This window comes from Diadema setosum, chromosome 4 (assembly GCF_964275005.1).
Source record: "Diadema setosum chromosome 4, eeDiaSeto1, whole genome shotgun sequence".
Taxonomy (NCBI): Eukaryota; Metazoa; Echinodermata; class Echinoidea; order Diadematoida; family Diadematidae; genus Diadema; species Diadema setosum.
Genome location: NC_092688.1, coordinates 9708177 through 9723437, shown reverse-complemented (window position 1 = coordinate 9723437; position 15261 = coordinate 9708177). Strand labels below are relative to the sequence as shown.

General features: G+C 38.3%; 1 protein-coding gene across 1 annotated transcript; it reads right to left on the bottom strand.

Annotated features, from left to right (window-relative positions):
* Window positions 1-415: 415 nt before the first annotated feature.
* LOC140226846 (A-kinase anchor protein 10, mitochondrial-like) lies at window positions 416-14422 on the bottom strand. Its single transcript, XM_072307275.1, has 11 exons — window positions 14314-14422; window positions 12000-12395; window positions 10971-11630; window positions 9359-9457; window positions 8543-8627; window positions 7905-8028; window positions 7154-7290; window positions 6304-6448; window positions 3599-3882; window positions 2797-2932; window positions 416-1871 (listed from the first exon to the last, which is right to left on the bottom strand). Exons 1-11 carry the CDS (start codon window positions 14336-14338, stop codon window positions 1740-1742), a joined length of 2223 nt encoding a protein of 740 aa, XP_072163376.1. The 5' UTR covers window positions 14339-14422; the 3' UTR covers window positions 416-1739.
* Window positions 14423-15261: the final 839 nt, after the last annotated feature.

The following is a 15261-nucleotide window of genomic DNA, read 5'->3' as shown; positions in this document are numbered from 1 at the left end:
TTGCCACTTCGTGCTATGATATCAAAATAAACATCTGTATTTTACACATATCCATAGCATATTCACTGATATTGCTTTTCAATCAAAATGGAACCTTGTTGAAAGAACATTGACACTTAGCACTGACCTACCACTGCAGTCATATTATTGGTTTTCATTTATTCATTTTTTGGCTTGCTTGCATGCTACTATCTCACGGTGTGTTAGTCCTAGTGAAAAAAAAAAAAATGTAATTCTACATCATCGTATTTGAACCAGCCCTGCACAGTTTTTGTTTTATACATGTATATGTATACCAACAGACCACTCTGTTTCTTGTTTCTTTTCTATTCTTTTCTTTTAATGGAACACATACTGTGCTGTTAACTAAAGTGGATATTTTCGCGCGATTAATTTTTCGCGCTCAGATGGATAAGAAGAGTTTTGTGTGTTTTTAATTTCGCGGAATCAAGACATCAACTACTGAAACATATGGCAAACAAGAATATTTGTGTGCTTTTATTTTCGCGCTCGTTTCTGGTTGCGCGAAATAAGCGAAAATTTCAACACTACGAAAATGTCCATGTTTGCAGTATATCTTTACAACAGCAAGCACAACAGCATCAAGACACAAAGCAAATCAGAGATCGCAAGAAGATCACAAACTCCTGCATTTTGAACATGAGCTTTTAGAGGGTAAAACATTATCACATATCTATAGTGATATGCACCTCATATCCTTTCAACAACTCAACAACTAGTTATTCAATCTGTCCTCAGACTTGGAGTACCTCTGCAATAACAAACATGTGTTGGTGGCTACTCCTGTATGTTACATAACATACTATTAAAACGCTACAATCACACGAATCATACACCAGAGCACACATACGTTCCATGCTGTGACATATGTATAGTAATGAACTTTGATTGCCTTCACAAGCGTTTCATTCTATTCTTCACTAACCTACAGTGTTAACAAGTGAAAAGGAATTGGTTATTCTATGAGGAATACATCATATGAGTGAAATATTGTCTGTTAATTCCCGATTTCTATTATGTTCTCTGCATTTGTTTTACATTTTGCTTTTCTCCTTTTTTTTGCCAGGTGTAAGGTGGGGTGGGGAAGGGCAGGGATAGGTTTGACAATACTGAGATGACTTTCAACTTATGACTTTACAAAGTAGAAACTACATAACTGCTAAAAATAAGAGACAACCCTAAAGACTAAAATAAAATCATCTCTTCTTCTAATGCATCACTGCATAAGATCACATGACAGACACAATAAATGATGATGTTTCTGAGAACAACAACAACAAAAAATCTGTGGTGTAATGCTATATATCTTCATCACGCTTCTTATATTTTGTATTCTATCGCTGATATTCACTCTACATGAATTCACTGTGAGCATATCACAAACTGCAGGCAAGCATTGGAGATGCTCTGAATAACATTGCAACAATGGATCACTAGAAAGGAGGTTTGATTACGCTTCCAATCGGCAGTCACGGTGTCTTCTCCTTGAGACGTGGAAAATGGACAAGAATAATGCATTCCAAACAATCCATGCCATAGCAAAGCGTAGAACTCCACAGCATGACTTCAATCTGCAGGTTTGCCCGCCTTCATTCAGGTAATTAATAGTGACTGCTCCGCAACCTGAGATGCGAGAGGCGGGCTTGTTTTGAGTCTAGCATCAGGACTGGCAGGTACCTGCATGGGGCTACACTCGGCCACTGGAGTCCCCACCTGTGCTACGATCCCGTGAGCTTCCCTGGCCGGGCCGTGGTTGGGGACGGGATGTCGCTTCCGGCCAGACCCTGGGTCTGCATGTTGACATCATTGATGATCATCTGAGCTATCTTCAGGGCCATCTCCTCCTTGCTCTGTCAAGAAATTGGTGCGAGATGAAAATGTTCGTCCATCAGAGATGTAATCATTTATGATAGAGTTTAACATTGTGCATATCACTCTATGACATGATAATCAATATCGCTGCCATAAGCAATTATTCTTCTAGAGCACATCATCTACAAACATATTAAGAGTGTGCAAAAGAATTGTGCAATGCAAGATGAAGACATAATTTTGATATAATGATTTCATACGATACAGTTTTTTTGTTACATACTTGAATTTCAAAATTTGGTGTATCACACTGTGACATTAATCAGCACCACTGCCTTGAGAAAATATTTTTCAAAGACAAGGAGATCCATTTACGTACATGCTTAATAGGAGTGTGCAAAGAGACGGTACACTTCAGTGGGACAGCAATGTCCCATGGATCGTTTGAGAAAAGTTGTGAGATCACATACATATAGCATATCCAGTACAGCTCTTCTGGAGAGAGAAGCATACAGCCATACCACCTGGTCTGTATGTGGGACCCCATAATGATGTTTAATTATTCACAGTGTATACTACAACTGCTGAACAAATAAATTGGTGCATGATGTACTTGGATGCTGCATTTCTTCTGATAAAAAGAAATCATTCATAGCTACAACAAAGCTACACAGAAGAGTATTTACGAGAGACAGAGATGAATAGATATATGGAGAGAGAAAAAATGATAGAAAGATAGAAATATGGTAAGAGAAAGAATGATAGAAAGACTGTCTGATAGATTGGCAAATACATAATTATATGAATAGACTGATAGATAGAAAGGTAGTTGACAGATAGACAACTTGGTACACAGATATCATACACATATAAGAGAGGAATAGAGAGAGTAAGATATTAAGGAGGGCTCTTTATCTTTTTAAATTGTAATGCACCACTAATAATACCATTATGGTTACACACCTTGTCTTCGTCTTTGGTAACCAGCTTCTTGAGAGAAAACTTTGTGGATGAGTTCCTCTTCTGCAGGGACTCCGGGTCGGGCTCGTACTCTGGCACAAACTGACCCAAGTGGTTGACCTTTCCAAACATCATATTCCTGTTTGAATGAGATTGTGAGTTCCAAGAGGGTAAGGGGTGGGGGAGGAGCACAATCAGATTTGTGTAAGGACAAATGTTCGCAAAACCTTATGATTACAATACCTCTCTTCCATATAAAACAAATACTCTGTAAAATTTCTTGATTTGGCGATCTCATATTACATTTACAATACACACATGGGGAAAAACGAAAAAAAAAAAAACTTAAATAAAGAAGTACAAACATTACACCTGATCCCTACAGATGATACTCTATTAGTATAAAACAAACCAAAAGAACCTTTTCATTGCCATGGAATACTTGGTAATAAGCTACTTACTTGTATATTTAATATAATTACATCATTTTAAGATAAACATGTTCACATAGGCTACAAATGCTAGAGAAATGAGTGATGAGGGTTTAAACTACACCATTCCCCCTTGCTTTTAGTGCTACAAGTCATCACATGAAATTAATTTACACCAAAGAGGAAAAAAATTCACATCAAAACAAAAGAATTAGCTACGCACATGAGATAAACATGACATCTATCATTTTGGCAATGGTGCTGACATTTTTAACAAAAAGACATTGCTAAGTGAGTCTGGTTTTTTGTTTTTTGTTTTTGTTTTTTGAATTGAAAACCCACTGTACAACACACGAGATGAACCAATCACTTACTGCGGTTTACTCCTTTGCCACAGGGAGTCAGGATCAAACTTGACAGGATCAATGTTCATGTCACCTTCAAACAGTTTGACAACGTTGCCCTCTGCAAGCAGTGTGTTGCGTGGTGCCGTTCTCGTTGCCGGATCTGAAGAGGTGGACGACTGGTCGTCATCAATTGCTGTGGCAATGGAACCGGTTCCTCCAGCTGCCTGTGCCTGTTCACTCTTTATAGTATTGATGAGCTCAGACAGGAACTTGTAATAGAGGTCGCTTTGAAGAAATCCTTGGAAATACATCTGCACAAGGATCAAACAAACAAAAACAAAACATGATGGGGATTACTTCAAATTTCTTTCATATTATTTTCTATGGCACTTACTGATTTACAAAATACTAGCTTACTTTACAGTTGAGTTGGGACAAAATATGAATTTGTTTGAGGCAGCTTATTGCTGTCAATCTTCAAATTTGAGGCAAGAACATCATGCAAATATCCTGCACATTTTAAACAACAGCTTTCCCTTTATCAGCAGGTATTACTGTTCCATGTGTCAAACTTGATTTCTCTTCATTTAAGGACCAAAAGCACAAATGTGACAGATCATCTTTTCTCCTACTTAACTCCCCATTCAATTTGCTCTCCTTCCCATTTATCAATCTTGTGTGAAGTCATTCCAGGCATGGTTTCAACTTCACAAATTTCTTCCCTATGCACACCACAGTCCCGTATACTAAGCATGGTATAAGGTGTTAGAATGCATTAAGATTTCATACCAAACTAGAAATGTCGCTTTGGCGACTGGTATGCCTCCGCCATAATGCATGATTTTCCCAATGGGTCTAGATAGTACATGTGGGCAATGTGTGATTACATTTTCACAAAATTGGCAAAATATTGAAATGACAAGTTTGTCACAAATGTGTTGAATGTTCACCTTCCTTGACCTAGGTTTAATTGGATGAATAGGAGAGCATGTATCTAGGGATTTAAGGACTTTAATTCGACTTTGACCCATTCATACATTTAGGCATCGAGTAATTTTCAAGGTACAGGTGTGGAGAAAAAGTGCAATTTCTGAATTGAATAGTAAATTGTTACCATCATCTGGCCCTTGACCCTAAAATTCATAAGATAATCACTGTCAGGTAGAACATGCATAATATGTACTAAGTTTCAAGATAACTTGAGCCACTTCCGAGATATGGAGGAAAGAGTTAGTTCAGCACTTTCACTTGATCTTTGACCTTTTGACCTTTGAGGCAAAACAAGAAGAAAAAAAAATTTGCAGAGAATTTCTATTAGGTTACATATGTATGCATACACCAAGTGTAAAAAAAATAACCCTGCTGGCATTGCATGATAGGAGGGAAATAGTAAAATTTTGAAGTGTTGCACTTGACCTTTGACCCCTGACCTTTGACCCCATGAACCCTATATTCTCTAGATAATCACTTCCAGTCAGTATATGTATATACTATGTTCCATGAAGATACCTTGAACAATTTTCCAAGGTATGGAGAAAAAAAAAAGTTTTAATATTTTTACTTGACCTTTTGACCTTTGACCTTTGACCTCATGACCCAAACTTTCACCAGAGAATCTTAATTGGGTAATACATGTATACACTAAGTTTCAAGAAAATATCTTCAGGCATTCAATAGATATGGTGGAAATAGTGAAATTTTATGTATTTGACCCTGACCTTTTGACCTTTGACCTTTGACCTCATGACCCAAACTTTCACCAGAGAATCTTAATTGCGTAATACATGTATACACTAAGTTTCAAGAATATATCTTCAGGCATTCAATAGATATGGTGGAAATAGTGAAATTTTATGTATTTGACCTTGACCTTGTGACCTTTGACCTTGAGCATGTGCACCTAAAAGTTGATGGGCACAACTTCACCCCCTAATACACATACATGCCAAGTTTCATTAGGATACCTCAACGAGTTTTGATAGTTACCTTGTCCACAAAATTCATTACGGACGGACGGAAGGACGGACGGACGGACGGACAACCCGAAAACATAATGCCTCCGGCACCACTTCGTGGCGGAGGCATAACAAACAAACCTTTCTTCTAGTGAAAAAGGGGTGCGGAAATTTTCATGCATTTTGTGTTATACAGTGCACTCCCGTTATAACAAACACGGTTATAACGAAATTCCGGTTACAACGAAATAAAATTTAGGGCCGCAACATTATCAACTCTTATGTATTTTTATTGTTTATTCATTCGGTTATAACGAAATTTCGTTATAACGAAAGAAAACTGCCGGTCCCGAGGACTTCGTTATAACGGGAGTCCACTGTACAAAATTAGCATGAAAATATAAGTGTGCAAATATATTTGCTTTTAATGTGTGAAAATATTTTACATCTTTTATTCCACAGAATTAAAAACACACAAAATTAATTCACCAGGCCAAGTGCAAAAAAATTAGTCATGCAAGATATTACTCACACCAAATATTTCCACTTTTACAGTATGTCTAAAATATGTCTTTGCAATAAGAAATATGAAATTTGTCAAAAGATAGCTTTGAAAGAATCTTGGATATGCATTCCTAATCAATAGTGACCAACCTTTACTGTTAAGCAAAATTGTAATAGCTAAAGTCACAGTGTAATTTTCTATGGTTTGTCATTTCCTCATTCCCCAAACCATTCCATTTTTTGCAGCTCCAAAGTGGTTATCTCTGTACTCACAGTTTCTAGTGTGGTATACGCCTGCCTCATGGGAGCAGCGAAGCATGTGGGAAGGGGACCCCCTTCTCTGCATATATTGCTCTCAACCTCAAACCTGATGTTGTCATCGAAGCCGATGGGGTTGGTGGCTTGGAGGGAGAAGTACCTGGTTTAACAGAGTGAGCAGAAAAACGATCATGTTTGAAATTTCCACACACGAGGCGTAAGGTCTTCTCAAGTGAATATAATTACCCATGGTCAATTTAATAAGAACACTGACATGTACTGATTTTGTAATGGACAGCTCCACATTCACTGCAACTATGCTGAAAGTACACTACTTTGATGACAAATCATATTATAAACTACAGTCCTATTGAGATAAAACTTATCATTAACTAGTACAGTTAATTTTAAACACATTCCATTAAATAGCATGACAAAGTTCTATCTAATCAATTTGAATTCAATAGCATAAAAAAATTCCAGCTAATCAATTCAAATTTAAGAGCAGGACAAGTTCCATTTCATGGCATGCTAAATGTCCTGAACACAATTTATGAACCATTTTCAGAAAAGAAAAGAAAATACAATTTTTTTTTTTTTTCAGGAGTAAGTGCCCTGTAATTATTTCCTGTAATTATTTGAGAAGATCAAATATCAATACATCCAAGAACATTCTGCAGGATATATCTTCTCTTGGAAGATACATGACAAAATATCAACAGTGTCATATGAAAAACAAACGTCGGTATCGACATCTTATCAGTCCTACGATCAAATGACGCAACTGTCTATTTCTGTGTGTGTGTGTGTGTGTGTGTGTGTGTGTGCTGCAAAGGTCCCCACAATGGTGACAGAGTGGCCTTACTTGTCGTAGAGCACCATGGCATCGCTCTGAGCCTCCACCGGGTCGTACTGTCCCTGCTGAGACAGGAGGTGCTGCTGGAAGTTTTCTCCCGCCAGCCAGAACTGGAGGAGGTGGACGGCATTCTCTTGCTCTAGGTACTGGAAATGGTAAATAATCACCATGGCAACAATGCTTCATGATAACAACATCAACTTGACAAAGCACAGCGACCTCTACAAAGTAGTACATTTCCACTCATAGGATCCAGACAGTGATGTGGATCACTGCTAAAATTTGATTATCGGTTCCTTGTGCCATATAATATCAACATGACCTGAGAATTTCATCAAAATTTTTTCATAACTTTTTGAGTCATTTTACAAACAAACAAACCAACGCCATCAAAAACATTAACTCCTTGATGAATGCAAAACAAGCAATGATAATGATGGTGATGACAATGATGACAATGATAATGCTGGCAATGATTATAATGATTATGATAATGGATGATAATGAATGAAAACAATATAATGATGAAGAAAGTAATGATAATAACCCTGATAATAATAATAATCATCATCATACAATAATAAAGCTAACTTGAATAAAAGCAAATGTGATGCCCCTCCAAAAAATTTTAGCCCTGAAATTACGTTTGCCTGCTTCTTACATTTTTTTTTTTCAAATTTTGATTTGAACCTGTTGATAAGTTTAAATTAGAAGGACACGAAATGATAATGATTCAATAATGAATTTACTATTTTATTACCTCCATGAAGTAGAATGTGGCCGAGTCATTGTAGAGGATGTCTGCTAGATAGACTCTCCCACTGGTCAGTACATCAATCTGGTATTTACAATGAAATTCACTCCTCAGGAATGACTGGAAATATCTGTCAAAGAAAACAAATGTGATGGACAATGAAACACATCTCTCCACTGATCAGCACCCATATAATATCTATTCTAATCAAAGTTTTGAATTTTGAGAATCTAATTCTCCTTTTAAAAGGATTTGATCGACATATTACATTGAAAGATTTCATTCTGTAAGAATTACATCCACTACAAGAAAAGAGAAGATGTTGCCACATAAACTTGAGAAACACTTTTATCAAATAAAATTCTAATCAGTAATAACTTGCTTTAATTATCTCCTTGTAACTGTTAGTGAACTGTATAACCACATTTTACTTTGTTAGTAATAATGACCAAATGTACACTTGGGCCTTCCTCACTGCACATAATAAGTAAAAGGTATTCAATGCAGGAACGACTGACTGTATTTTACTCTTATGATATCACATACAAGGGCCCAATAAGGCACTTCCTGGAACCATAAAGAGTAAGACTATGAAATATTTGCACGCTCCAATGTTTGACAAAGAAATTCCAAGCCAAACTTACTGCTTGTCCATCAGCATGAATGCATACTTCTGTGCATCTTTGAAGCTGTCAGGATCGAATTGTCCATCTTTGGGACAAATTTTGCCTGATTAGGTACACAAAAGCAAACCAAGGAAGTCAATCAATCACAATGTCAAAATATAACCTATTGAATAATTCCCTAAAAGACCAGTCCATAGATAATTCTTGTCATGATTGAAATTATATGTGTGCAGATTCCGTAAAGAATGAAATATCACAGACATTTTTAGTTATATGGCCAACTTATAAATCAGTGCCACGATGAAAATCTATTATTCCAAATTTAATTCCACGGATGATTAAAGCACTTACATAATATGTAGTTCTACTCTTTTGTAATGGAATCAGTATCACAATTAGTAAAATATGTGAAGGTCTCAAAATACAAGCAATATATATCTATAATTCAAACCCCAAAATCTTACAAGGCACTACACACTACATGCATCTATTTGTTGTTCAGTCAGATTGACACACAGGTGAAATACTCCTCGCCTTCATAGTAAAACAAAACAAAACAATACAAAACAAACACTTTGGATACAGACAGTTAAAGGGAGAGGTCCCCTTTTGAATGCTTCACCCTCCCTTGCTTACTACAATTCTTCTGTAATTCCATCTGAAATTCACGGATTCAAGTGTCTAAGGGGAACAAAATCTAAATTGGTTCAGCAGTGAGGAGATGTATTCAGAATTGTCTTGAATTCACTTGAAATCTACAGAAACCAGCAGAATTGGGAATCTCAAACAGTCTCACCAGAGGGCTCTGTACTGCTGGCCCAGCTAGCTACTCACCTATGATATCTAATCGGATCTGTTCCGGGACTCCCACGGGAGCTACGGCATCCTTGCAGATGTATCTCGTGAAGATATTGATGGCATCTCTTTCTACAGCTGTGCATCATGCAGGCAAAGAAAACAAAAATCAGAGACAGGAAACATCATCAATGAAAATGGCATTCAGCAGATGCATGGCAGATATTAAAGTTAAAATTCTCATTATTTTGGGAATCAAAAACTAAACATGCAAATATTATGGCTTTGACAGGAATCTGCATTTAATTGGCATGTCTACATGGAAATGGAGAATGCCACAAAGTGGGCACAAACAACATCCTACTGAAACCAGGAACCTTGCAAAATATTTCCCTAAGAGATTTTAGTCTCATACTTCCTGCATTCATACATATCTTTCTTGAAACACCTTTAAGGATTTTGCAAGATAGATATACACTGTCTTACTGCAGTTGAATAAATCACTACTTTTGTCTATTCCCATTTGTTCTACAGTGAGGGACACTAAAAGCACAGCATAGAGGACCATGAGTAACTCTAGAATTGTGTTCAAGACATTGAAATAGAAATATGATTAGGGGCTTGGGACATGGGTGTAGTGCTTGGTAGTGGATGCTGCAAGCTTACTGTGTTAACCACACCAATCAAGTCAAGGGGTGACTTTGGTCCAGACATAATCATTATTTTTGTCCTCATCAAATTGGCAACTCTGAGGTTACTGCGTGCAGTATCTTTTAACAGCAAAAGACTAGACTGAGTTGGTTGACTTTATCAAATCTGGAATACCAAACTCATCCAAACTGAGAAAGAAATCTAATGTGGTACATTAATCATCAAACAAGTGTGCCAATTTAAGGACCGATAATAAATGAAGATATTAACAGAGGCTTCTAAAAATTGTGCAACTGATTAAAGAATGGTATATATGACCCAAATATACTTCAATTTGAACAAAATATTTTATTCTACCATATGAGACACTAACAATGAATATCAAGAAGTAAAACAAGATTCAGCATGAAACTACATATATACAGGGTTTCTTGGACTTGACATGTCAAATGAAATGAACCAAGATCACGTTGACATTAGAGGAATTGGCAGTAAAATTTTTATTCAAATCCCTCTTGCTTTTACAAAATCGAAGGAGAAATCAAGGTTCTGTGAACATGAATTCTCTGTTCTTTTTACTTCCATTCATGTAACTTGTTCTAGCACAATACACAGATACCAATTTTTGCACACAGATTTTCCTTCTCATTCTACTGCTAGATGTATAAAGTACATCAGCACACCAAACAACAATTTCTCTCTGTTAATCTGGAGTAGAAAAAAGTGCAACAGGCTGGCTGACCTACAGGCAATATTACTGAATCTCTTGCCAATAAAATCATTGTTGTGCTAACTCCCTTGTGTACCTAAAGCATGTATCTAGAGAAGCACGAATATTGGGTATTATAAGTTAAAACATGAAACATGAAACATGAAATTTCAATAACATACCCTGGTGCTGGATGCTATATGGACAGTATGTTACAAGACATAATTATTCATGTATGATAATGGCAAATTACGTGTTATAAAGATAAATATGAAGAGGTTTAGAATTTACCGGTCCTTGGATCCACTTCCTTCCAGGAGTTATTCCGCCGGTGGCCAGGCTCGAACCCTCCCTCTGTTTTTCCACCGAACATCTTCCCGACTCCGACGGCCGAGTCTGACATGGCTCTCGTGTGAGTCTTTGACTTGGTTGGGGAGCCGGAAGGAGAAGCATTTTGAGTCACTTCCTTCACTGGGGATATCGTCGGCTCCACCACCTTACCGTCACTGTTCATCCGACTCAGTGCACTGTCCTCCTTCATCCCTTCACTTGGCAAGCTAATTTCATTATTATTCCTAGACTCTCCAATGATTCGCTCTGTGGCATCCATTTTTGAACTAGGCACACTCGCTCCATTCCGACTGGAAGTGGACGAGTTTGTGTTGCAGTTTTGATCATCACTTTCTGATCGATCTTCGGGGATTGTCGTTGTCAGATGGCTTCCCATCGTGCCGGTGCCGGCACTCATCGAGTCCGTTCTCATTTTCGACCACGAAGCATTGCTGAAGCTCTCAGCGGCGAGCCAGAATTGCACAAGCTGCTTTCTGTCGCACGACGCCATGTACTGGATGAAGTAGGGGAGTGCGCCATTGTCGTGTAGGACTTCATTGAGGCTCTTGCACAGTCTCGACCGATTGATGGGCTGGTCCGTCTGCTCTATCTTTCCAATGCCTGAAGTGACATTAGAGAAAAGGAATTCATCTGTTGCTGTTCCCATCATTGTTGCAGTAGTTTTGTTGTTGTTACTGTTGTCTTTTTTTAAAATAATGCTTTTAAATGTTCATGAAACCGCGAATTTTAAGTTCATGCTTATTCCTTCCTGAACTTCTTGAACCTTGTTTTGTTTCACATTCTTTATACCTTGTAAATGCAAAACAAACAGTATACTATAACAGCTATGGCAGATATAAATGCCTGATTCAACAAAAACACACACAAAAAAGAAAAATCCCAGAAGGAAGATTTTGAGAATGAGGTAAATAGCCTATGTGATAAATCTGTGCACAATCTGATTTTTTTTTTTCCTGCTGCCCAACTCACCTTTACCCAAATCCCCCATAGCATCGTCCTCGTCACTGATCATCCGCTTCACCTCCATACCGCTTCCTCTCTTGCTGGCGGCCAAAGCTGCCGTCCCGTCATCGATGATATCCGCCTTCGATGGGTCTGGAGGGGATTGGGGCGGTCCTTGGCCCAGAATGCCTGGAGCCCCTCCCCCTGGTATACTACCATGTTGACCGTGGCCGGTCGTAGTTATTGCTGTCGTCGCTGCAGCCCCTGCATGGTGGAAGTTGCCATGTTGGGACTGAGCATTCGGGCGGCCGCTTTGCGGGGCCTGTTGATGAGTCGGTTTGCCCCCTTTCTGTTGCAGGCCTTTGACAGCTGGGTTCTCCGGCTTGGAGCTCTGTCGCACCACACGCTGCTGGGGCTGCTTTTCTGTCAAAAACACATCACACCAGATGGCTGCAACAATCTACATATTTTACATTATCCTTGTGGGAACAGTTAGTCCCAATGAATAGCTAGTATTCATTTGGTAACCTCCAATATAATTGAGACAATAACAAAAGATGTATTGTGCTTCACATAGAATATACACGTATAGATCTTACAATTGTGATGTAAGTGATTAATTTTGGTCAAGTGATTGCATTATTGGGGGAAAAAACATGAGTTATGTTATATGTTTTACTACAAAGATAAGACTTTTTATTGTCATGCTAACAAACTACAGAAATTGTAATAACAATTATTGTAAGAAAAAACCAGCACCCATGCCTAAATTTACCAGCGCGCAAAATGCCAAAAGCATAGGTTTCTACATACAACCGGCGGTCGAATCTTGGACTGCGCTATAGATAGGCCTAACTATCTAACGTTATTCAAATTCAGAGCAGCTTGCTTTAAACCACTACAATTTGTGGCAGCCTGCAGATATTGATTGTTGTGCAAGTATGAGCTTTAAGCAGTTTAGCTTTGAGGTGGAACTTGCCTGATTGTTAGACTCTATCGACATATCGTATTCATCGTATGGTTATTGGAGCTTTAAGTGGCAAGTGTAAAATCAGTTAGCTTTTGCCTTTGTTGGCCTTTAAAAAAAGTAGACAATTCAGCATCGAAGGGGTCAAACTTTCAAAGAATAATACCTAAACTCGTCAACTGTTTATCAATCTAGAATATCTAGAATCTAGTCTACTGTACAACAAATAACTGCAAGCAAACTGCACTGCCACTGCACTGGTCAATATAAAATACATGTAGATCCAATTACTCCCTGTTAACATACCTTGGATAACATACCTTGGATGTGGGCGTAAAGTTAGACTTAACTTATTTGCCCCTCGGTGTCGTCATTACATGACATTAATAACTTTTTATTAGGCGCTGTGCAGTATAACATGGACAAAGAAATATCCCGTCGGGGTTGTACATTTGTATTTGTTCTTGTCTTGACTCCAGAACCTCTCTAGGTTAGACTTGAAACTATTCACGGATGGGCTGTCAACTACACATGATGGCAACTTATTCCACTCACTAATAACTCTTTGAGAGAAAGAGCACTGTCTCACTTTGGACTTTGTATGTTTCTTCAGTATCTTAAATTTATGACCACGCGTCCTTCCTCCAACTGAGAACTCAAAAAAATCTGAGGACTTCATATCATCAATCTCATTCACAATCGTAAAGATCTGTCATATCGGCTCTATGCCGTCTATTTGCCAATGAAGGCAATTTCAAGTGTTTAAGTCTTGCTTCATAAGTATAACTCAAAGGTCTGAGTGGACGAATCATTCTGGTAGCTCGACGCTGTACATTCTCTACTTTTACAACATTCTTCTTCCAATGAGGATGCCACACTGACGAACAATATTCTAATGTCGGTCTAACAATAGACTTGTACACTTGAATAAATCCTTTCTCATTGAAAGTAGAAAATGTACGATTGATAATTCCAATCCTACGATTCGCTGCAGTACAAATTGTGTCCACATGATGAGCAAAATCTAAAATCTACTCCCAGTTATTAAAGTTCGCTACAAAATGTTTCATCGTGTATTCAGTAGCACTCAGCCCTGACAGAATCAAACACAATCGAAATTCACAGCTAGCTCATCTCAACCCACGACTAACCTAAGCTAAACACCGGCGGCTATCCACCACCATGCATCATCTGTATTACTGTAAACAATGTATGAACTTCCCACAGATCCCAAGATGAGCATGCAAGCTATTAGCGCACTACACTTCACTGGCCGCGGTGTACCGCCACACAATCACACAGCGAACGAAATTGTGTATTTTGGTGAAATGTTACAGGTATGACCACCATCACGCGAATTCATATCATACTTACCTGATTTCCTCTTAAACAGAGGCATAGTGCTGCATCAAATCATTATCAAGGGCATGTAAACCGGCAAAAATTGAAGACGATCCCGGAACATCTAAGCTGTCACTTTTGCGACGACTACGTTCATCGTGTATTGAATTCGATGGAAAGAGTGCTAGCGCCAGCTATTAACAATGGACACACAGTGTGGAGGGTAGTGGTGCACGCAGAAATGTTACGTAAAAGGGGGCGGGGCGGATTGACCGTCGCGCCTCTTACTGCGAAATCGGAGGAAAAACTGATGTTCTGTTTTTCTTCTTAACTACTCATTCGGAGTAACTAACTACAGAAAGCCAAGAGCTGCTACTTTTTTTTCTCTCTCTCTCTTTTTGAGGGGGGGGGGGGGGCAAACAAATAGGTCATGCGCACTCACTCATAAAATAAGGAAGTAGAGAGATGCATAGGGTGCAATCAGATTTTTTTGTTTGTTTGTTTGTTTGTTTCCGATGTTACATTTCCTTTATACATCTGTATCTATTTTCAAGGTGGGGAGACTGGACAGATGATGATGATATCGTGATACCATTTTCTTCACTTTACGATTTGAAAGTGAGTTCGATTCCAGTGTGTCTACAACAAAAGTGGAGAACCACGTTTCCGTTTTGGCCTATCCACATATCGTTCACAGGTGTACGGAACACACTCTCAAACTTAGGCCTAAACCAAAAACAACATTTCTTATGATTTTATCTACCGCATGCTGTTTTGCAGTCACGCGAAAACGTGGTTTTGTTGACAACAGCAACAACAATAAAGGAATCTTCGAATAGGATTGACTTTATTTGACTCAAAAAGGGGAAATGAAAATAAGAAATGTATACTCCCTGACGTGAAGTGCGATTGTAAACACCAACAATTCGTTTGTTTATTTATTTTTCAAGTCATAAAGATGAGACAGATATCTTTGCCACG